Raw genomic sequence first — 24,551 nt, 5'->3', positions numbered from 1 at the left:
TAAGCCACCCTTGTTCCAGTTGAAAAAATTGAGATATGATTAAAAATACGATTTGGGTATATTTTAACCGGCCAGGACAAGACACCAAAAACATTAGACGATCAAATCTATTTTTTCGAGGCTCCTTGATTAAAATTTAGGCACTCTAGATTGAAATTTAAAATATGATTTTTTCTAAGCGTGAATGTCAAAAGTTGACATATATGTCATTCTATTCAGAGTGTCATTTTCTATCAAATAAAGTAAATAGATATACCTAGGATACCGTTTAAAATTCAAAAGTTATAGTCATTTCCGTTGAAACAGCAAGTGTCCAAAAGTATCTGAATAGGCCAGTCAGTCCCGATTTATTTCATTTACGAACATAACAAATCTTGTTTTTTTATCGGATAAAAATAAAAAAATTATAGGGGTGAGCCACTTTTGACAAACACCCGCTATATACAGGGTGGCGCCTCTCATACGCCGCGGAAGCTCCAAGGAGAACGGTAGTTTATATCGAAATGAAATTTTGGCAGCATATGTAGGTTAACTAAAAGCATTTTATAAAAAAATATAGAATTATACAAGGTGTCCCCAAAAAAAGTTACACATCAAAGTTGTGTTTTTTTTAATGGAACACCCTATATATTAATTGATTTTCGGATTCTAGGAAAAAAATAAAGGTGAGTTTTATTAAAGAAGCATATACCTAAAATCTAAGGATTTTGACATATTTCACATTTTGTGAAAATAAGGAGTAAATTTTAAATTTCGATAACAGCTACCTAAATTTTAGTTGACCTTGTATAGCCTGATATTTAATTACAGTAACCATTGTAAGTTAAACCAAATTGAAATTTAACCGGAAAGGTTATACAGGGTGAGACAAAATTAATATGGAACATTAGTACTTTTAAAAGCAAGTTACTTCTTTATTTTAAATGGAACACCCAGTATAGTTTTCCGGTGTTCAATGGGGAATTTATATATCTTCAAAAAATTATTAAGGTTGCCTACCCCTCAGACAAAGATTTTCCCAGATATTTTAATTTTTATGATTTTACGTCAGTAAATCTTTATTATTTGAACAAATCTAGGTGGCTGTGTGATATACCTTTTATTAATTTAACAAAAATTAAAGATTGTGGAGTAAAATACTCAAGAGTAATAAAAAAATACACGTTTAAAACATATTATAATTATTACAGAATTAAAACTAGATATAAACCTATAATTATGCGACAAAAATTAGCTGGATGAAATCAAATGCTCAAAATGCTTCCTTTACTGTTATCTGCATAAAATGATTGTCTTTTCAAAAGGATCTTTTCATTTTAAAAGGCATATATGGAGTTTTACCGGAAAATGCAGCTACATTAATTTATCTCATGCTGTCGACACTAGTTGGTCGAGTTTTTTAAACACTGTCTTTAACATATCCCCATAAAAAACCCAGACTAGATAAAATCAGGAGCATTTAACTATTCTATTAATTGGTGAATGCACACTGCATTCACCAACTAATAGAATCATATCAATTCTCTCTGATGTAGGATAAGTTTGCATTTTCGGCAAATTCCTGAGAATTTTTTTTTGTTTTAACTGACAAAAAATTATAACTAGTTATTAAAGTTGAACTAATTAGACAGCTATGTTGAAGTAACGTAAGTCAGACATATCACAGCCACCTAGGTTTTATCAAATAATAAAGATCTACTCAGATCAAATCATGTAAATGAAAATATCTAGGAAAATCTTTAGGCAACCTTAATAGTATTTTGAAGAGACAGGAATTCTCCTTTAAATATCGGAATAATATACTGGGTGTTCCATTTAAAATAAGAGAGTAACATGCTTTTAAAGGTGACCAATGTTCAATATTAATTTTGTCTCACCCTGTATAACTTTTTGGATCAAGTATTAATTTGATTTAAAGTAGAATAGTTAGTTTAACTACATATTAGGCTACACCGGGTAAATTCCAATTTAGGTAGCTTTTATTGTAATTTAGAAATTGTTCTTTATTTCTAGAAAATGTTAAATATGTCAAAAACCTACATTTTAGTCATATACTTCTCTTATAAAACTCACCTTTATTTTTCTCCTAGAATCCGAAAATCAATTAATATATAGGGTGTTCCATTACAAAAAACACAACTTTGATATGTAACTTTTTTTGGGGACACCCTGTAGAACTCTCTATATTTTTAAAAAGTGCCCTGAATTAACCTACATATGCTCACAAAATTTCATTTCAATACAAACTGTCCTTCTCCTTGGAGCCTCCGCGGCGTATGAGAGGGGCCACCCTGTATGTATAATAATAATCCTTTACTATTTCAGGATCGGGCAAGTCGTATACTATGATGGGATCGCAAGACAGCAAGGGCATTATACCAAGGCTATGTGACACATTATTCGGCTTAATAGCCGAAAGACAAAATTCTGAGTTGTCTTATAAAGTTGAAGTTAGTTATATGGAAATCTATAATGAACGGGTAAATTATCGTCGTTATTCTCATAAATAATGAGATGATTTATTATAATTTTAATAGGTACACGACTTGTTAGATCCTCAAACCAACAAACAGTCACTGAAAGTAAGAGAGCACAATGTGTTGGGTCCTTATGTAGATGGTTTGTCCCAATTAGCAGTCACGTCATTTCTGGTGAGTTTTTAGAACAATTTTTAATTATTCACCTCACTCGTCTTTCTAATTATATGAATTTAAGAAAAAGTATGTTAATGTTTATTTACATTTAGATATTTTTCGGTGAAAGTTTCCTAAATTGGTCCTCTCAAGATATTTATAAATATAAAAATATAAATTGTAGAATAACATAATTTAAACATAATTGAAATGTACTGAGTGAAATCTTAATAAATTTTTGATGTTAATGAAATGCCAGTTTAATTAATTCTAGACCAGACTATTAAGGAATTTATCAGACATTGTAAATCGGGCTATTTTTAAATAAACGATATTTCCAAAAAATATATTGATTGTAAAAATGTAATGAAATTTTATTAGTATTGAACTTAAAATTTTATCGGATGAAGAGAAATAATTCTAGAATATCCTGAAGGCGGACAAACAAATTATAATTCAAATTTTTACATAAAAATAAAACGGCTTATGTATTTTATTCTATATTTTAATTAAACCTATTATACAGGGTGTCTCAGATTTTAATCGGGAAAATTTAATAGACGATAGAACTTGCAAAAATAAAACAAAAAGTTCATATCAACTTGTAAGATTTAAAGCTTCCTTTTCGACTTCGGTAGCATATTCCGCAGATAAAAATAGACGAAAAAGTTCTAATAATTTCATGAGCTAAAATGCTTAGTTTCGGAGATACAGAGTGTAGAAATTTCATTTTTATTTCGATATTTTCTAAATAATTCCTGAACTAACGTCCATATTGGGATGAAAATTTGATTTGGATGTCATCATGATTCCTACTTGTAGTGGACACCACCTTCATATTTTTTAACCGCTTTGAAGAGTAATAATTTTTCGTCCGTACCTATATAAAACTAATTAGTAAAAAATATACACACTTGATAAAAATCGCCGCGGGTAATGGTTCTCAAAATATTTGGAATCGAAACAATCAATACGTGATCATCATTGACATGAATTAAACATGTTGACACTAAATAGTTATTAGACTAAAATAATAAATTTGAAATGGTTTTGTTCTAAAAGTTCAACAGAAACTGCTTTATCATAATTTTTTCGAAGAAAATTTTGGGATTAATTAAAAGTTCCCAAATTTACCATTTCAGTCAAATAACTTTCTACTCAACATGTTTATTTTTTGTAAATAATGGCATATATTGACTATTTCCATTCTAAATATCTTGAAAACGGTTGCTCGTAGCCATTTTTACAAAGACTCCTTTTTTACGTAAAAAATAACGAAAATGTATATTTTTTCAATCACTAGTTTTATACAGGTATGGAAGAAAAGATATTACTCTTCAAAACAGTTAAAGCCCATGTAGGTGGCGCCCCCTACAAATAAGAGTCATATTGACATAAAATCAAATTTCTCATGTCAAAGAACTCCCAGACACCAATTTTCATCCAAACATTGACGTTACTTCAGAAATTATTTGGAAAAAATCGAAATAAAAATGAAACTTCTACACCCTGTATCTCCGAAACTAAGCATTTTAGGACATACATTTATACGAACTTGTTTACTTTATGTGCTACAGTTATTCTGGCACTATGTCTAGTTTCTCAACACGGAACCAATGTGATGTCCAATGTGTGTTTAGGGTATTAAAAAAAATTAAATTTGATTGTAACGATTGTCCAGGACCCGAATTCTGTAACTTTGACATAAAAACTTTCAAAGCGGTGAGCGCAAATTTTCGATCAGCGAAACGCAAGGCAGTCGATTTTGGTATTCTCGTTGCCATGCGAATCGTGTTCTGGATACGCGTTGAGCACATATAGTGGCAACATCACAATTTCTAATGTAGATAATAGTCAAAAGTTGATAACTGACGGATGTAACAATGAAAAATGTCAATAGCTTTGTTCGGGTTCTTGTTATTACCGATTCTGAACTGTCCTAGAACTGTGATGCGTATGCGCAGAAGGAAATATGAAGACATTATTTCATTTGCGCATGCGCTGCAGAGTTCTAGGACGGCTCAGAATCGGTAATAACAAGAACCCGAAAAAAGCTATTGTTACGTGAACTTCATAACCTATTGTTGAGTTATGTCAAGCTATTTTTCTATGGATATGTCATTATTCTTATTATACGAAGGATGTGTTGAAGACGCTTCTCAGCATTTTCGATGTTTTGAACAATATTTATAGCTGCCAAGTCGTAAATTATCAATTACTTATTAGGAATTTATAGAAGAATTAGTAATTTTCACTAAAGAGGATAACGGAGAAAATCACAATTTTTTCGATTTTCACTGACAGTTCGACAAACAAAATGATCCGTTAAGGCAACCGTTTTCAAAGCGGTCAGCGCAATCAATAAAGACGCTAAGCGTGTCAGACGAGAATACCGAAATCGTTAATTAAGTGCGGGCTTAGCGAAAATTAACGTCATATACGCTGAGCGTCTAAAAGCGCTTAGCGTTTTTAAAGTTACAGAATACGGGCCCTGGTCTCGTAGTTCCTATCATATTCGTTTCAGCATAACAGATTTCCATTAAATATTTCAGGATATCGACAATTTAATGGCAGAAGGTAACAAATCAAGAACAGTAGCGGCGACAAACATGAACAGCGAATCCTCACGATCTCATGCGGTATTCACCGTAATCCTTACACAAACACTGACAGACACGAAAAGCGGTGTAAGCGGTGAAAAAGTCAGTCGAATGTCGCTGGTCGACTTGGCTGGCTCAGAAAGAGCTGTGAAAACTGGCGCTGTGGGAGATCGCCTCAAGGAAGGATCAAACATAAACAAATCTCTGACCACCCTTGGCCTGGTTATATCCAAGCTTGCCGACCAGTCCTCTGGTAAACAGAAGGATAAGTTCGTACCTTACAGAGACTCGGTATTAACTTGGTTGCTGAAGGACAACCTCGGTGGAAACAGTAGGACTGTAATGGTAGCGACCTTATCACCGGCTGCAGATAACTACGAGGAGACTTTGTCTACTTTGCGATATGCGGACAGGGCGAAGCGGATAGTTAATCACGCTGTTATCAATGAAGATCCGAATGCCAGAATCATTAGGGAGTTGCGAGCTGAAGTGGAAGCTTTGAAAGAGATGCTGAAGCATGCTACGGTAATTTTTTGTTTCTCTGTTATTTCACCAATGACTTAAAAATAACACAAATCAACTACAGTGTACTAAAGCTACACTCACTGGCACCTTAAAACTTTTATGTATTTTCGAGTTTAATATATTTTCAATCATTTTATAATATATTTTTATTTCATTTTATGTCAATTATACGAGGGAAGCAAGGAATTTAGAAATCTCTTTATTATCTAGGTACATCCTTTCTCCATAGTATGTTTTTTGGTTCATCTCAATAGCTTTATTTTTGTTCGAGATATTCGCTTTTGAAGAAGGAACTAACATTTTTTCGTAATTTTTACATTAAAACCATGCCTTGGCTTTTGGTCCTAGTCAACAGCCTAAGGACTGCTTCGGGACCACAACCGAAGCAGGCCTTCGAAACGAATTCTTTTTACTGTCCGTTCACTTACATGTAGGTACGTTCTTTAGGTGCAATTCATTACAAATTGAAAAAGCGGGCAAATGGCGGTTTCTTAACGATAAACTTGCAATAATTCGATCGTTTCGATTCGCAGTTCTCATACGAAGCTTCCTGAGCGTCTAGCATATTATGAACACTATAATATAATAGGCCTCTTGACTGCAAAGACATGGGTTTAATGTAGAAATAACGAAAAAATATTAGTGTCTTCTTTAAAAGCGAATATCTTCAAAAAAAAGTTATTGAGATGAACCAAAAAATAAACTATCGAAAAAATGATTTTCAAATCTCTTGCCTTTTTAAAATATTCCACAGTGTGTTTCATTTTCAATTTAGAAAGAGATAATTAAAAGTAAAATAATATAGCTACAAATTGCTTACAAGAACATCAAAATCCGTCCGCTAAAACACAATTTATAAAACTTTGAAATACATCAAAATTTTAAGGGACCCGTTTTTCGTGCCGGTGAGTGAATATTTTTATCGCTTTGGACGGCATTGTTATTTATATCAGTGTAAATTATATGAAATGTTAATTTTATTCCTTTTTATATTCTAAATTTAATATATAGGGATCACCGGTAGGTGATACACAACGAGTGGATATCCATCAGAAGTTGAGCGAAAGCGAGAAACTTTTCAAAGAAGTTTCTCAAACCTGGGAAGAGAAACTGATTAAAACGGAAAGGATACAAAACGAGAGACAGCAAGCGCTCGAAAAAATGGGTATTAGCATACAGGATTCGGGGATTAAGGTCGAAAAGAACAAATATTACCTCGTGAATTTAAACGCCGACCCTTATTTGAACGAATTATTGGTGTATTACTTAAAAGAGCGCACGGTAGTCGGACAGAAAACGACAGGCTCGGATTTTGAACCGGATATACAGCTATCCGGACTTGGTATCCAGCCAGAACATTGTATTATAACGATTGAAGAGAATGGATTGTTCCTTGAACCTCTTGCCAATGCCAGGTCTTGCGTAAATGGGTCGCAGGTTACACAGAAAACTTCTTTGAGAAATGGCGACAGGATTGTGTGGGGAAACCATCATTATTTTAGAATTAATTGCCCTAGGTCGATCGGTAAGTATGTTTTTTTTGCTGCGGAACTTTAGTCATAGTTTAGTCATTTTATTTTTATCTCTCTAATTCTTTATGAACCGAATTCATCTGGTAGGCAGTGTTTATATTGTGAAAAGTTATCTGACAGTATTAAAATGTATTACAATGAGACAAGTTTCTTTTTTATGATATAAGACAGAAGATCATTTAGTGTCTAGATCAAACAATACTAAGCAGACTCTTCTTGTTGACGAAGGATGCGGGTATCTGTTTCATTAAAACGAGGATTATTGAATTAGCTTTTTACAGATATAGATTCCTCTCAAAATCGGCTTCGTTTTATTACATAGCCTAGACTTGTCTTTTGTCCAAGTGCTGGAAGCTCTCGACAGATATGAGCATTATTAGCATATCACATTGTAGAATTATTTTATTACTTATATTTATATAAGGAACAAATTGTCATTTTTTACACTGGATATCAGGGGCGGCTCGTAGCACTGGAAGATGGTGAGGCACATTAGAAGAGAATTTTTATTAGTATATATATAGGGTGACCATTAGTACGAGGAAGTCCAATAATATCTTCGTAGTTGACAAATATATGAAAAAAAAGTTCTATATAAAAAAAGTGCATATCCTAAAAAATATTTTCTTTAAAATTGCAATCGCATTACCATTTTTCTGTACAGAATTGGGTTCAGCATAGAATTCAGCATACATCACACTATTGATTTATTTGAAACACTATATATGCGGGATTTCCATGATAATTCATATTTGAACATTTTCATTTTTTAAAAAGCGGTAAAAACCTGGAGTGAATTTAACTTATTGATATATTATTGCTTAAGTATGTATATAGCGAGGTATGTAGAACAAAAGAAGAAATCCGAGAAAAATTTACATTATTTTTTATACAGGGATTTTTTTATGGCACGGCCAACATTGCAATATTATAATGCTATATCTCAATTTTTTTAAATGCAATACACACTGTATATTATTTTTAGTATTTTAGATGCCTACAGACTTAAAAAGCGCACATTTTTGTATTTAAAATATTTCTAAATTTTTAGCAGTTGCCTTAAGCCTTATGTAATATAATTCGCAGTATTATACCGTATGATCGAATAAAAACGGCGTCAGCGATGGCTATGAAATGAAGATCGCTGTCATTTTATATGTAAAATTATATGGAAAATGTCATCGATCGTCATTTTCAAGCCAACTGGACGCCGTTTTTTTTCGATCATACGGTACCTATTACATAGGGCTATTGCAACAGTAAATTTTTATCAAAGCGACCTCAGGATATTTTGTCTTATATTTTACTCTGTATGGTAAAATTTTGTTTTTCTACCCATCCTATAAAAATAAAACAAAATTAAATCTCTGTAACAGGTTGCTTTACTTTTTCACTATACGAGTACACAATTTATCTAGAAATGATTCGAATTCGAAAAACTTTGCCTGGGAAAGTCCTCTGATGATGCATGGTCCCTCTAAATCATCATATCAATCAACAAGTCACTGCCCAATTTTTAGGTATTTACTTAATATGTTGTAATCAGTAAGACGAGTAATTAAACATGCAATTCACATTAAAAAACGTATATATTAATTAATTAGAGACAAAACAGTGCAATAACCGGCAGAGTTAATTCAAACTGTGATTCAAACTAATACAAATTCCCAAATAATACAATTCTGCATTTTCAGCCTGTCGCCTAAAATCTCTCGGACTGATCGGGAAGTGGTACATATTTTTAACGAACGGCTTTTAAGGTTTAAATTTACATTTGAGGCTCGCCTCAAAACGGTCTTTTTACGCGCTACTACTCCATACATTTTATCTCTCTTCAACTAAAGGTTTTGCCTATGCTTTTTCTTTTCATTCTATAGATTTAAGATTCCAGTGAACGCTGTCGCTCCGTCAATGCGATATACCACAATACATTAGACAAGGAAAGGCGAGAGGCAAACCTCTGTACATATACTTCTTAAAGAACAAATGAGATGGATATATATATCGTCGAGTTTGTCGCATATGGGAAAGGAAGCGCGTTTAAAGGAATACCATCGACGTAATTTATTGTAGAATGACGGATAAAAAATACAATTATTATTGATGCAAATAGGGAAAAAAATATAAAATTGTGATTAAAGAACAAATGTATTGGTGAGGCACTGCCTCATCTGCCTCATAGGACAAGCCGCCCCGGCTGGATATTTAAATTGTAACATGGTGGAAATTTTAACATGGAAAATTAGAAAAGCAAACACTTATTTTCTTCCACTGGGAAGATGACCTATCGACGAATACTTAGGAAAAATTGCAGGCTCCAAGTCGTTTGCAATAATTCTTAATAAGATGTTAGCCCAAATTTATTGAATACCTAACGAATTTAGAAAAGTTTATTTCCCTATCTATAAATAGGTTCAGGATTTAACTTCAAGCTTTGACGAATTTATCCTAGGGCTTATTAAATTAATAATTTTGGACTATAAGTTCACAACTGTTGGGATCTACCTATCAGTTATACAAAGTTTTATTAGACTGAAGTAAATTTATCATATAAATAAGATATTTTGATATCCCGACTAACCAAGTATGTTTTTGAAGTTACTATTACAATAAATAATATCCAGTATATAACACTTAACCAAAACAAATATATTTTTATTTTTTTAATTACCAAAAAAGAACATTGCTTAACATTGCCCTAAGCAAGTCTTCGGGAATATATAATAAGAGTTGTTATAAAATAATAGATTTAATAGATAAAATGTGGAATATGGAAGAAAAATTTATAATTCAATGAGGTCAAACCAGAACACGTCAGTCTTTATTTATGACTCTATTTTCTAATTAGTTTTATGACTCTATTTCTCTATTTTTTAAGTAAATCCATTTTAGGTGTTTGATCATTTAAACAATTAGAGAAACAACAATCACACATTTCTAATATCTAGGTACATTTATCTATAATAGATTGGATTGGTTTGGTTTGGTTAGATAATAATAGTGTGCCCTTATTTTTAATAACTCTTGTATCGATTCGAATATTTAAAGTTTGAAAGATTCACTAATGTGTCGTAATAGTCAAGATTCTCAGACACCCCGTGTTCTCTATATCACAAACAAAAAAAATATGTCAACCAGATGAGCGTAATGTGGTAGAAAACCTGTTGTATATACAAGGTGGTCCGAATTGTATTCCGGATACTTTTTACCGGTAATATGTATTCCGGAAACTTCGGCAGCATATTCTGCAGATAAAAATAAGTAAAAAAATTCGTATAAATCTAGGTCCTAAAATGCTTAGTTTCAGAGATACAAGTTTCATTTATTTTTATTTCGATTTTTTCTAAATAATTTCTGACGTAACGTCAATATTTGGATGAAAATTGGTGTCTGGGAGTTTTTTGACATGAGAAATTTGATCTTGATGTCAATATGACTCTTACTAGTAGAGGGCGCCACCTGCATGTGTTTTAACTGTTTTAAAGCGTAATAACTTTTTGTCCGTACCTGTATAAAACTACCGAGTGAAAAAATATACATCTCTATGACTGTTTACGTAAAAAATATCTCTTTGTAAAAATCGCTACGAGCAACCGTTCTTAAGATATTTAGAATGAAAATAGTCAATACATGTCATTATTGACTAAAAATAAACACGTTGAGTAGATAGTTATTATTTCACTGAAATAATAAATTTGGGAAATTTCTATTTTTTTAAATTAATCATTAATGTTTCTGCAAAAAAATTATAATAAAACAGTTTCTGTTGAACTTTTGGCACAAATACATTTCATATTTATGATTTCAGTCTAATAACGATTTAGCCAACATGTTTAATTAATGTCAATGATGACGTATTGATAATTTCGATTCCAAATATCTCGAAAACCATTACTCGTAGCGATTTTTACCAAGAAACCTTTTTTAAGTAAAAAACCTCGTAAATGTATATTTTTTACTCAGTAGTTTTATACAGGTACGGACGAAAAGTTATTACTCTTCAAACCGGTTAAAAAATATGTAGGTGGCGCCCTCTACTAGTAGGAGCCATATTGACATCAAAATCAAATTTCTCGTGTCAAAAAACTTCCAGACACCAATTTTCATTCAAATATTGACTTTACTTCAGAAATTATTTGGAAAAAATCGAAATAAAAATGAAACTTCTACACCCTGTATCTCCGAAACTAAGCATTTTAGGACATACATTTATACGAACTTTTTTACTTATTTTTATCTGCAGAATATGCGCCGGAGTTTCCGGAATACAGTTCGGACCACCCTGTATATTGTATATATTCCTGATCTTCCATAACGTTCCAGCTGCCGTGTCTGAGCCTCAAACACCCGCTCAATATATAGATTATAATTTTGCGAGGGATGAACTCATGTCTAATGAAATGAGTAATGATCCTATTCAAGCTGCTATTGAGAGACTAGAAAAACAACATGAGGAGGACAAACAAGGTGAGATTTGTCACAGGACAAACCGGTATAATTTCTTCATAATATATTTTTCTTCCAGTTGCTTTAGAGAAACAAAGAATGGAATATGAAAGGCAATTTCAACAACTTAGAAACATGGTATCTCCTTCTACTCCTTATCCGCCTTATTCATATGATCCTTTGCGAATAGGGCTGGGTAAAACAACGCCGTGTACTCCCACTACTCAAATGAGAGTGGAGAAATGGGCTCAAGAAAGGGACGAGATGTTTAAGAGGAGTATAGGACAGTTAAAAGAAGATATTCTAAGGGCAAACTCTCTAGTACAAGAAGCGAATTTTTTGGCTGAGGAAATTGGAAGGCAGACTAAATTCAGTGTTACTCTTCAAATTCCACCGGCCAATTTAAGTCCAAATAGAAGAGTAAGATTTTTTTCCCTATATATAAAACAAATCATTTTACACTATAATTATTACAGAAAGGAGCTTTTGTTAGTGAACCAGCTATTTTAGTCAAACGCGGTAATTCTAGTCAAGTGTGGTCGATGGAAAAACTTGAAAACAAAATTATTGACATGCGAGAACTATTTGAAGACCAGAAAGAACGAGGTGACAGTGTAAATGTAACTCCATAAAATATTGCTGTTTCTAGTTACTATATTGAGTTTTCTAGGAATTGGATGAAACGGCAGGTCCTGACCCATTTTTCGAATCCCAAGAAAATCATAATCTCATTGGCGTAGCAAACATATTTTTAGAAGTTTTATTTCACGATGTCGCTTTAGATTATCATACGCCTATTATTAGTCAACAGGGAGAAGTCGCTGGAAGATTACAAGTAAACTTTGCATTAAAATATATAATTTTATATATTGATTGCTTTTTTATTTTAGGTTGAACTTAGTAGGATTGAAGGTACGTTACCGCAGGACAGAATTTGCGAAGCTGCTTCGGATAATTCTTCAGAATGTAGTCACGAGGATGATGAACCTGTCAGTACCTCAATCAAATGTAGAGTTCACATAAAACAAGCCACTGGATTGCCGCTTTCTTTATCACATTTTGTATTTTGTCAGTACACCTTTTGGAATAGTGAATTAGTTGTAGTACCAGACAAGAACATTGGCGAGAATAATCAAAAACATTCTACTACTGCTAGGTTTGATGATGATAGAATTTTTACTATAAATTTATCAGAAGAATTTATTGAACATTGTGCAGGTATATAATGAGGCAATTTTATAGTAATTATTTATTGAAATTTCTATTCTCCCAATAGAAGGTGCACTATCCATTGAGGTGTGGGGTAACAGAAGTGCTGGTTTTTCAAAGTACAAACCTGGTTGGGAAGTTGAACAACAGTTAGCTACTGCTCGGTCACTTCTGGATCGATGGTCTGAGCTTACTAGAAAAATCGAACTGTGGGTTGATATACTAGAGTTAAATGACTTAGGAGAATATGCTCCTGTTGAAGTTTTATTAAAAAATGACATGCTAACAGGAGGCATATGCCAGCTAAGACAGGGTCAGCAAAGGCGCATACAAGTTCGAGTCAAACCCGTTCAAAACTCTGGTACTCTACCCATCATCTGTCAACAAATAATTAAAATCGAAGTGGGCGGTGTCATTGTCAGAAATAGACTACAACGACCTTTAGACTCCTACCAAGAGGAGGATTTAATGATACTTAGAGAAAAATGGAGCGATGCTTTACAAAAAAGGAAGCAATATTTGCACTCGCAGTTACAAAATTTGTCTGAAAAAATTGACAAGACAGAGCAGGATCTTGAAAGAGAAAAAAGTCTGATGGAGCAATTAGTTAACTTGACAGAAGAGACTAATGCTGTTTACATTCCACAACCTGGCACTGGTATTCCTGGGGCTCCTGCTAGGTGGAGCCCTCCGCCAGAAATGGAACCTCATATACCTGTTTTATTTTTGGACCTCAATGGTAAGTTGCGTTGTTTATTATTTCTCTTTTAGGTGGTGAAATAAAAACGTTTTTTTTTTCTTAAATTGTTTCGAATTTTTTAACAGTTGCGTAGATATTTGGAGTATTATTAACGCAGGTCTACAATGTTACGTTTTTTTTTATCAAAACCACTTAATGTCTTGTATTTTAGAGTATTATTTACTGACATTGTTTTTTCCAGCTGACGATCTATCTACACATACGTCTGGTGAGGAGGTAACAGTTACAGGCATTAATTCAATTCTCCCTAAAGAGAATGGGAAGGAGTTTTATGAACTGAAGATCCTAACGCATTTAGAGAAAGATGTGTGTGCAATAGCAAGCTGGGATTCCTCTATACATGATAGCCCGCATTTAAATAAGATTACAGAACGTAAGTAATATTTTTTGTGTACACCTTTTACACACAGCATTTACTCTAAATTCATGTTATTAATTCTAGTTTGTCCGAAATAATTATTATTCAAAAAAATGTATTTTCGGCTGGTTAAATTATTGTTTATTTTGATTTTTTCTTATTTTAATTAGCAAACGAAAGGGTATATATGATTCTGAGAATAACTGTTCGTCTGTCACATCCTGCTCCAATGGATCTCGTACTGAGGAAGCGATTGGCCATAAACATATATAAAAAACAAAGTATCGCCGAAAGAATTAAGAAGAAAATAGTGAGAACTGATGATATAACGACGTGCGGAGTTACTTACTTGGTTGTTTCAAATGTACCTAAAGCTAGTGAAGAGTTAGAAGACAGGGAGAGTTTGGCGCAGTTAGCTGCGTCAGGAGATAATAACACATCGTTGTGCGATGGGGAAACATACATAGAAAAATACACTAGAGGCGTAAGCGCCGTTGAAAGTATTTTAACCTTGGATCGACTTCGTCAGAGTGTGGCTGTGAAGGAATTGCTTCAGGCCAAGGGGCAACCTCTTATGAGGAAGACCGTCAGTGTTCCTAACTTCTCTCAGGTATTTAAAACACGTTTTGCATCTCTTTCGTTATTTAACCTTTCTTCTTATTTATCGCCTCAGACTTTGGAAAACAAAGGGGTATGCTTTGATATACTTTAAATTTATTAAACTTTGTAAATTTTATCAATCCTATTTGCAGCTGTTGAGATTAGATGCGTCAAGTACTGAATCATTGCGTATGTCAAGATCTGAGAGTGTTTCAGAATTAAACAGCGAATTGCATGGCATTATGCCCTTAAGACCTCGAAGTAGCACAGGAAAAGAATCTGATAGCACTCCACCCAAGACCTATGGAGGCCTTGGTAAGTATTCTAATTCATTTTCTTTTTTACAATATATTAATTTGAGATATAATACCACATCCACACTTAATATTATACGGTATATTATAATACGCATTTCAAAGCAAAAATAGTTAGATGAATAGTGTGAGTTTGTATTAATTAAAGTAAAAAATTTAGAATTTTTAGGTGTTTAATGTTTAGCTATCTGAAATTTTATATTTCAGAAGTGATGTAATTAATTATATCGGTGGACAGTGTTTAATATTTTTCTTTTAAGTGTATAATTGTTTAACTGAAGTATAAAATAAACTTTATTCTTTTAACATCTGCTGTCATTCTATTAGTACTGTGCAAAAAATAATCAGTCTATAAAAAGTCAACTAAAAACGATTAACTTATAAGTTACTTATATTTTATACTTCTGTTTCTTTGGCTGAAAACTTTAAATTAATATATTTATTTGTTATTTCTCATAAATATTTAGAAATTATCTTTTTGACTTTGATCAGTATTTTTGGCCTTAAAAGTTTATATCAACTTTTGAAGTGGTAGTTGTCATATTTTTCAAATTAGTCTCTAAAATGCTACATAACTATCCAACAATAATTATGAATTTTGTTTTTTTGCAACCACAAGGCTCCATTCTATCAGGTAAAATGGAGGCTTGCATATTAAGATTGCTAACCATAGGTGGATAAAATGGTTGTTAAAGAACCTATATTTTTTAATTGAAAAATGATGCTTGAATCGATTGACAGGTTTTGAGCATTTGCTGCATTTAATGCCACTCAAAAACTGTTGTAGTCCGTAGAGATGACGTAGATTGAAATAAAATAAAACTGAGCATGTTTTGGTTTTATCAGTTGCCATTATTTTAGTTTTAATAAAATGAAAGTTCTTATTATATATTGTAAAAAGTGTATAAAATATATCTTAAGCACTTGTACAATATATACAGCACAATGCCGCATGAGACAATAAATTCTATCTCAGGATCAGGAGGCTTCTGTATTTAACAGTGTTAAATTGAGATTACAAGAAAAGCTACTGGGCTTCATATCAGAATTAATTTGTACATTTTTCAACATAGTTCAAGAAGTTTCGTTTTGCTTATATCATTTAGAATATTGTAATAAAGTCACAGAGACTTTTACAAAATTTCTGTTATAATACCACTCATATATATTAGAAGTAATATGGTGTTTTTTAAAATTAATTTTGCAATAAAAAAATACCAATAAATTTAACTGGGAATTAGAATGAAATATTTTACTCTCCCCCCCTAATTGTTACTTACTATTCTTATTCTCACTTGAAGGGTACGAGTAAATAATTTTGTAATTTTTTTCTAAAACTTAAATTATTGTTACATGAGGATTAAATTTTGATCGTTATTTCTGCAAAATATGATTATATTATATTATTTTTAAGATATAAGGAGTGTTACAAATTATTAAAAAATAATACCAAATTAAGTAAAATTCGCGAGCATTGTGAGCATGCGTAGTAAATATACATTAGACTAACTTTATTTAACAAGATAATTACCACCAAGATAAAGAGGGCTTCCGTAAATTATTCATTTCATACATTGTTTCATATTGGATTTAACAAGCGATGTATATTAGCCTTCCTTATTGGAGTGGTACTTCTGGAGTTTCGTCAAATGACCTAAAATTAAGAATAAACTATAATGTGTTGTGTATTGTCGTTCGAGTTGTTCCAATTGGCAGATGCATGATCGTTAATTGTTAGTACGGATACCTTACGTCTCTTTGACTTTAAAATGATCACCGTGTCATTTTAAAAGTGTAATCTCATCGTAGATAGGACCTTGGAAAGCAGCGAAGTGCTTACAACTAAAACAAATAATATTTTTAATATTTTCAGCCCGCCCTACATTCCTAAATCTGAACATAAATTTGAATTCCCTAAGATTACAACAGCCTACGAGCAGTACAAAAAGTACGTTTGTAAAAACACGTCATAATACTTTTATTTTAGTTTTGGTTTTGTAGATTTGTTTATGTTGCAGATGAATGGCTAGTATTTTTAATTATACACTCTTTTGTACAACAAATATTTAATTTACTCAAAAAATACGTTCATTATTTCATAAACACACACGTTTATATTTTACCATTTTATGTAAAAATTAGACAGTCTTTTGTACTTTATGTTCAACAGTTGTATTATTTGTTGGCTGAAATTCAACTCTAATGAATATTCGTTTTTTTTTTCAACACTAGTTTATTGTTTTATCTAACCATTACAATTCTGCTATACTTACTAATATATTCTGTCTTTTAGTGTTTTCAAATCTCTCATCACCAGCAAATACAAAACTGGGTTTGAGAATGACTACTTTACATGAAGAACCAGTCAAACCCCTTCCAAGAAAACACTCATTGGATTTCTTAACTGATGAACCTATTGAAGAACAGTGTGAAGAAGGACTAGATGAAAAAGTGAACAATCAGGTAATTACAATAAAAAAGAACTAAAATACATGCAAAATACATTGATGTAAACCTTCTCTCCGCAACCCTATACGATCTCAGGTGAACAATCATACATTTCAGTAAATAAACCAATATTCAGGGTATAACACACGCAAACTTATTTTGTATTGTTTTTTTTTTTCAGTTTAATACTAGAGCAGGCAGAAATGCGAAAAAGAATATTTTGCCGACGTCAAGAACCTTGGATTCTTTAACTGAGTTGGCACCAAAAACCAGCACGCCATCAGCAAGTTCGAGTGGATATGGTTCCCAAGCCGTCTCCATAACCAACTTATCCAGCGATGATTCCATGTCGCTAAAAAGTATCAGCGTGGACGAGACTCCAGATTTAGAATATAAATCTGTCAGTACTGAATTACAAACTGTAGCTGAAGACGAAAAGTCGTCTAGTGTTGAGGTATGAATTTATTTAATATTTGAACATACTGTTGATAAATAGGAACTTTAATCATTATATATTCTATTTTTTTTCAGAGATTTTTGGTTTTGAAATTTATGTCGTTTACTATTTTTTTTATTTCAGAGATTAACACTATCTGAGGAGGACATAGAAGATGTGGCATCTAATGCAACTTCGGAAGAAATGGTTCAGAGTTCGAACAGCGAATCAAATTTACCTTTAGAAAACGAGAACGTCAAACCATCGTCACCTGCTAGAGTAATTCGACGGAAAAGAAGTCAAAACAAGAATTTAGTTAGCAGAGCGTCGTTCCCTCAGACCCATCTGAGTAACAAGACTAATTCTACGGATAAACTGAGTATGTCCCACGACAAAGATTCAATGAATAGCTCTATTGATCGGTTAGAAGGTACATCAAATATTTTTATTAATGATTTATCTATAAATGTTTATAATTTTGATTTTTAGATGATAATGAGAGCAGTTATGGTTCTCGACTAGATATACACAAGATTTCCGATGTTCCCGTCCCTGAATGGGTTGTACTTGGCGAAAGTGTCAGTATTAGACCTTATAATTCGACCGGAGTGGTTGCCTATATTGGCGAGACTGAATTTGCCCCTGGAACATGGATAGGCGTAGAATTAGATGCCCCAAAAGGTAACATTCGCACTCTGTAACAACATATTACCATTCAAATAAGTATTGATGGAGTAAATTTTCAGCTACTGTGTATTGTTGTATAGTGCATTGTTATATCACTTTATTAATAATTGTTATATTAGTTAACATGGGACATTTATTTACCAAAATAGAAAAGCGTATTTCTCTTATAAATGATGGTTCAATATCTGGCTTACTTTTTATTATCAGACTAATTTTAAAACTTGGAAACTTGGAACATAATATTGGGAAATTAAACTTGCTATGTACATAGAAAGATTAGTTTATTATTATTTTATTAGTATTAATTAATTAGTTATTAATTTGTGATCCTTTTTCGATTTTTTTTAGATAGTACTCTCCTGAATGTATGTTGTTCTTTTTTTTTCTAGGAAAGAACGATGGAAGCGTTAACGGGTCCCGATATTTCACATGCAAGCCAAAACACGGCATGTTTGTTAGGGCAGACAAGTTAAGTTTTGATCGCAGAGGAAAAGCAATGCGATTGGACAAGGCCGCGAGCAACAAATGCCTGTTGAATAAGGGTAATTAATTATTATCCATTTTTAATTATTTACATATATATACAGGTTGATCCGTTTTTCTGTCTTAGATTTCCTGTTGGGGAACTAGATATGCAACCTTTCCATAATTTCTTGATCACCTTGTATGCAAAAGATGTATTCACTCTTTTTTATTTCATAAAATATTTTATCTTGCCTACAGTTCATTTCAGTTGCCATTCATTCAGATGATTAAGGTTTGTTCCAACCAGCATTTCGGGATCGTTTCGAAATCGTACTCGAATCGGTTTTCTTGCACTTTGTTAGCATGCGCGGACTTCGAATAATTTGACGGTGCAAAAAGTAATCAACGTTAGAACGCTTTGTGGATTGTTTTCGAGACTGTCAAAAGTGTCAAGCGTGCGTGTATCGATCGGTTTTTTGTTTTTGTTTAGAATTTCATAACATTACCCATGATAAATGCAACAAGTTTAGATTGGAAAGCCCGTATAAATTTTAGATCGCGAAATTATTTTGGGTCGCGACCTTTATACGCGATCTGGCACTGCTATAGCGGTCGCTAAGAACAACGGCAAACAAAAACAGAAATAATTTTCTCTTGTCAAAGTCTGAATCTTAAAAAATCATAATAATCTTTCAAAATCTAAACCGCTCTCATTAAAGAAATCCCGAAAAGTGTTTATAGCGTCCATTTTCAAAGTAATTATTGCTATCTTGTGAGTTTAATTCAAGTTTTATTTACTCCAACCGATGATAATTGTGAAAAAGTGGCATTAAAAACTTAAAAAGCTGTGATGTGAACTGTGAACTGCAAAAACCATCGTGAATCGTGGCATAACGTCGGTTTCCAATGTTTCATAGGTATTTCATACATGCGTCCTTATATAAAATAAAGTTTCTTGTATGCAACACACTGTATTTTATTTATGAAATTAAACGAAAATAATAATAAATTTGAATAAACAATATTTGGCGATATAATTCCGGAAAAAGCCGAACCGCTCCGAAATTTTCAAAAGTTTTGGGTCGCGACCGTTGCAAGAATAGCGCCAAATTGTGTTTACATTGTCCTTATGGGCACTTTCCAATCTAAACTTGTTTCATTTATCTATGACATAACCCTATTGTTTTTGTTTGTAATTTGCAATAATAATAATTATTATTCTTGAAATGGAGAATCAGAATCTAGTAATTGTTGGTAAGTGTTGTTTCAACAACTGTATACTCACTAACTCGCTTACCTATCCTCTCTTTTATGATCCTGTTATGCGTAGTTTCCTGTTATTGCAGTGGTAGAATCTTTGAACATTATTTTATAAATAAAAAATTTATTAAAATTTCCTAACGATTTACTCCACACAAACTCACAAGAAAAAGCATAACGCACACTTATTCGAATTCGTAAAAATTAACCAAGACAGAAGCATCAGCCGGACCAGGGGTGCAACTTTGTTCATGTTTCAAAGCGATAGCAAAGTAATTTGTAGCTTGATGCACTATGTTCAGTAGCAACATCGATTTGTAGCGATATTCTGATTTCTAGCTTTGTGGCGAGGCGACAGTCTAGACACGTGTGCAAGAGTGTGATAGTGATACCATATTTCGCAGCATTTGAGCGACACTAGTTTTGCAATGAACATAGTATCGATCTGGTTTCGACATCGCTTCTAAACGATCGGTTGCTAACTTGAACAAAGTCAAGTCAACCCAAACAGTTCTCAATTTGGACCATGTACCGAAATTACCGTTCTGAAATCGTAACTAAACGATCCCAAGGTAGGTTGGTACGCAAATAGTATCATCCGATAACCGTCAAATCTCTGTTGGAACACATTTCAATTACTGCGCACGCGCGTGATCGTTCGGTGTCGGTTCTGCGGCGGGTTGGTAAACAAACCTTTAGGTTCTAAACTTTCTCACAATTTACTTGCTGAATTCTGACAGATTCAAGTAATGGTACGTATACATTGGCGCGCTGCACGCGCGCACCGATTCGCCTTTATTGGTACGGGTTTTCAAGTTGCGCGCGCTCCGCGCACAAACAGCTAGCGACAAACCATCTCCGGTCGGTTTTTCGACGCTCCGCTTTGTTCGTTGTTCAATTGGAACGGCCGGTGAAGACACCGCACGCATTCCGCGCGCGTTTATCAGTGACTATGTGTATTTTCTTTGAATAAATTCCCTTTTTTGTGTTTTTCTTTGAATATTGTTTATTAATGGAGTGTTTAAAGAGTCGCACTACTCATGATTAAAACTGCGTAGTTCTTGGAGGATAGAGACATGATTAACGATTAGACGAATGTTCGCGGGATTTCTATGGATCGCGGGATGTTCGTTAAAACAATAAAAGTAACGCGCGGACAACGCTCGGCGCGCGCGCTGCGCGTTCACGGCGCAGCGCACCATTGTATACGTACCATAAGAGTACAGTAGTAAGACAACTGTTAATCATAAATAATTGACGCATTTCCTCTTTTAGGCTACTTATTTTTATTTTTTTTTTAATTTAAGGCGTTATTTCGATTTCAGATACCTTGCCAAGATCAAAATCGCGAGGAAGTGGATTGAACAACGTAGGGATGCGCATTAATTCAAAAGCTAAATAAGTCATATATATGTATATCATAAAGGCATCTATTTAATCCACAGTAGTTCCACGTGAGCCGTCCTTGACGTGGCATATAATTGTCCTTGCCATCTCGTAGTTTCATTGCACTTCGCTGTTTGATCGCACTAAATTTTATATCGCACTTATTACGTAGACGTAAATAAAGGTATTTATACGGGATTCTCAGATTTAAGTAGTCTAATATGGAATACTTAGTTCTCAAAATATTTTATCGAAAATTGTCCTTTAAAGTTCAATAAAATTGTAAAGTTTTATGAGTATTAGTATTTTTTTTTGTACAGTTAATATACATTTTTAAGTTTTTTATTATAAATATTTTATTATGCTTGTTAATAAAATAAACTTAATATTTTCATGGAAAAAGTAAAAGTTTCCAAACATGCCAATTATTTACAAGGAAATTTATTCCATAAAAAATATTTTTTGAAAATAGATTTGTGTTTGGAATCTTTTAGTTTTTCTATATTAAATGTTATTTTTTTTATATTAAAAGAATTACTTTAAATAATAATTTATAAATAATTAATTATTCCATATTGGTCAAATTAAAACGCAATATCCTGTAATTTAGAGTGAAAATAATTCAATTTAGCGCAGTACACTATACAAGTTGAGTATATAAGTCCACCAAAATAACGCATAGTCAAAAAATGTCCTTAAAATTACTTTGTAGTGATAGCAGTCAATATTTTAAAACTCTTTTATCATGAAATGGCACCAAAATATCATGTGATCAAACCGTTATGATTGTGAAGACATTGCCTAGTGATAGTTCTATAAACTTGTTATATAATATGAATATTTTATGTTTAATTTTTTAAATCTTTTACCGGTTTTATTTAAAAAAAAACAATATTTGTAACATCATTACAACTTTTATGTTATGTCAATAATATAGAGTACAAAATAAAAGTAATGTGTTTGTAGAGTTATAAACTCTACACAAAAAATGTTTGTGGTGCTGTGTAATGTTTCCAAAAAATCTCTTTGTTAGTTTTCAAATATTGAATTGCTAGAATTATTAACAGACAGTAGATATTTTCATTTTTGAATTAGGCGATATTTTGTGGTTAATATTGGAATTTTTACTTCTAATAAGTAATTGGCCAGCGCGCTTTTGCAATAATTCGTGTTGTACGTTGAGCCACGTATCTACCTCTGCTTTTTGGTGAAACACAATTGAAATATATGACATTTAGTGGATGTTTAAAAATTAGAACGCTAAAATAAATCAAAGGCGAGGCGCTTTGAGGTTTGGCTTAAATCCGTAAGATTGATTGTCTTAAGATTAATCTCTCTTAAGTTGTATAGCCAAATGCTTTGAGCTTGTATAAGTCAATTGCAAACAAGAAATCAAACACTTTTTAAGGCGTTGACTGTGTTGTGTTTATAATTTTATTTGTTTTATTTTTCGTTAATTTAAGTGTTTATTTCTGTGATATTCCTTGTTAGTCTAACACCCAAGCACTCAAAAATAAAACACCAAGCCTAAACGCTTGCTATTGTTGGAATGTAGCCTCACTTATCCAGGCATCTTTTCATAAATAGCATTGTTTTCTGTGTGCTGTCAGGTTTTAAGACAAGATTCTTAGAAATATATAACTTTAATAGAAAAATTGGTAGTCAACATAAAAGTATTTAAAGAGTAATCTGTGTGTTTTTAGAATAGATCACATTCAGTAGATTCTATATATTTTTGCTGGCAGTTTTGGTTAAAACACTTTTATAAAATTTGGTTCAGCCCGTAATACACGTCCTATTTATCTATCTAACGCTCATCCGTTTATCAATACAATAAATTTCTATCGGCTGAATCAAAAAATTGTCATTTTATTAAGAAACATTCCATGTAAAATTTATATAAAACGCAATATATTCTAGTCTTTTTATAAGTTATATTATTGCTCAGTGATTCATTCAATCACAACACATAAGGTTTAGTCGTCCAAGTTGATTAGTCTTTTGACTCTGATCATGTAGAATAAAAACTAGACCTTTTTACCTGTCCATTCTAAAATCAAATTCTGTCCAGTTTAATAAAATTAGGAAGAATATTTCTATTAAATATCCATTATATCTGTTGGAACGTGTATTTATAGTTATTGAAGCTCCAAACAAATCTGTTTGTACACAAATCATAAAAAAGTATTTTTTGGTATTAATAATCTGTAATATAGACAATTCTTAATCATAATATATATAAAGAAAATAAAAATATATAGATTAACTTTGGACGTAGTATATTTAAAAGCAATCTTCGAAAAATTATTTGGTCATATATAGATTTTACAATAGCAATAATTTATGTAGATTTTTGTGATCTTATTCACAATAGTTTTAATCAAGTTTTTGACGAAAACAAATGTGTACTTATGTCAAGCTATTTTGCTTACCACTTTGCTTTAAGAACTACCAATCTCACACCATAATTTCTGAATTGGAAATAAACATTTTCTCAATTGGATCGGTCCTCAACAATCTGTATATTTATGAATGTAAATAAATATAAAAAACACTTTAATATATGTCTCTAAATGAACAAAACGCTTAACTGTTTTATATATTTTGTGGGTTTCTGTTGTATTTTTTATTGTAAGTTAGCGGCAATTGTAATTTTTATAGATATAAATATTTTATATATCGTGTATATTTTTGTTGTTTAATTTAATAAATTATTTAAACTTTTGTAGCTGTAGAAAAAAAAAGATTATTTGTAGCTGTGGTCCTACAAAGCAAAATAAAGAATATAAATATTTGATATGTTCTTTTTTTATATTTTTAGATCTTTTTAAATATTGGTTTGGTGGTGGTTTTATGTTTTTTTGAAACTGATTTTAAGTTCAATTCTCTATG

General features: G+C 32.3%; 1 protein-coding gene across 5 annotated transcripts in view; it reads left to right on the top strand.

The window, feature by feature from the left end:
* Positions 1-23,360, top strand: part of LOC115882518 (kinesin-like protein KIF13A) — a 39,152-nt gene extending 15,792 nt beyond the window's left edge. The window contains exons 4-25 of one of the 5 annotated variants that reach the window (XM_030900626.1): positions 2,326-2,480; positions 2,538-2,651; positions 5,186-5,758; positions 6,770-7,283; positions 11,614-11,757; positions 11,816-12,156; positions 12,213-12,356; positions 12,407-12,571; positions 12,627-12,954; positions 13,013-13,684; positions 13,887-14,078; positions 14,234-14,673; positions 14,737-14,754; positions 14,816-14,978; positions 15,597-15,611; positions 16,851-16,925; positions 17,271-17,440; positions 17,607-17,879; positions 18,006-18,291; positions 18,351-18,542; positions 18,938-19,090; positions 21,599-23,360. In XM_030900626.1, coding sequence (XP_030756486.1) covers positions 2,326-2,480; positions 2,538-2,651; positions 5,186-5,758; positions 6,770-7,283; positions 11,614-11,757; positions 11,816-12,156; positions 12,213-12,356; positions 12,407-12,571; positions 12,627-12,954; positions 13,013-13,684; positions 13,887-14,078; positions 14,234-14,673; positions 14,737-14,754; positions 14,816-14,978; positions 15,597-15,611; positions 16,851-16,925; positions 17,271-17,440; positions 17,607-17,879; positions 18,006-18,291; positions 18,351-18,542; positions 18,938-19,090; positions 21,599-21,675 — 5,204 coding nt within the window. In that variant the 3' untranslated portion in view covers positions 21,676-23,360. Of the gene's footprint in view, positions 1-2,325; positions 2,481-2,537; positions 2,652-5,185; positions 5,759-6,769; positions 7,284-11,613; positions 11,758-11,815; positions 12,157-12,212; positions 12,357-12,406; positions 12,572-12,626; positions 12,955-13,012; positions 13,685-13,886; positions 14,079-14,233; positions 14,755-14,815; positions 14,979-15,596; positions 15,612-16,850; positions 16,926-17,270; positions 17,441-17,606; positions 17,880-18,005; positions 18,292-18,350; positions 18,543-18,937; positions 19,091-21,598 lie in introns of all 5 variants that reach the window. The other 4 variants (XM_030900624.1, XM_030900627.1, XM_030900625.1 and 1 more) reach the window with 4 other exon arrangements.
* The last annotated feature ends 1,191 nt before the right edge of the window (positions 23,361-24,551 follow it).

Source organism: Sitophilus oryzae, unplaced genomic scaffold (assembly GCF_002938485.1).
Source record: "Sitophilus oryzae breed Bouriz unplaced genomic scaffold, Soryzae_2.0 scaffold_177_pilon_pilon, whole genome shotgun sequence".
NCBI classification, from domain to species: domain Eukaryota; kingdom Metazoa; phylum Arthropoda; class Insecta; order Coleoptera; family Curculionidae; genus Sitophilus; species Sitophilus oryzae.
The sequence above is the reverse complement of the archived record's forward strand: the minus strand, read 5'-3'. Positions and strand labels throughout refer to the sequence as shown.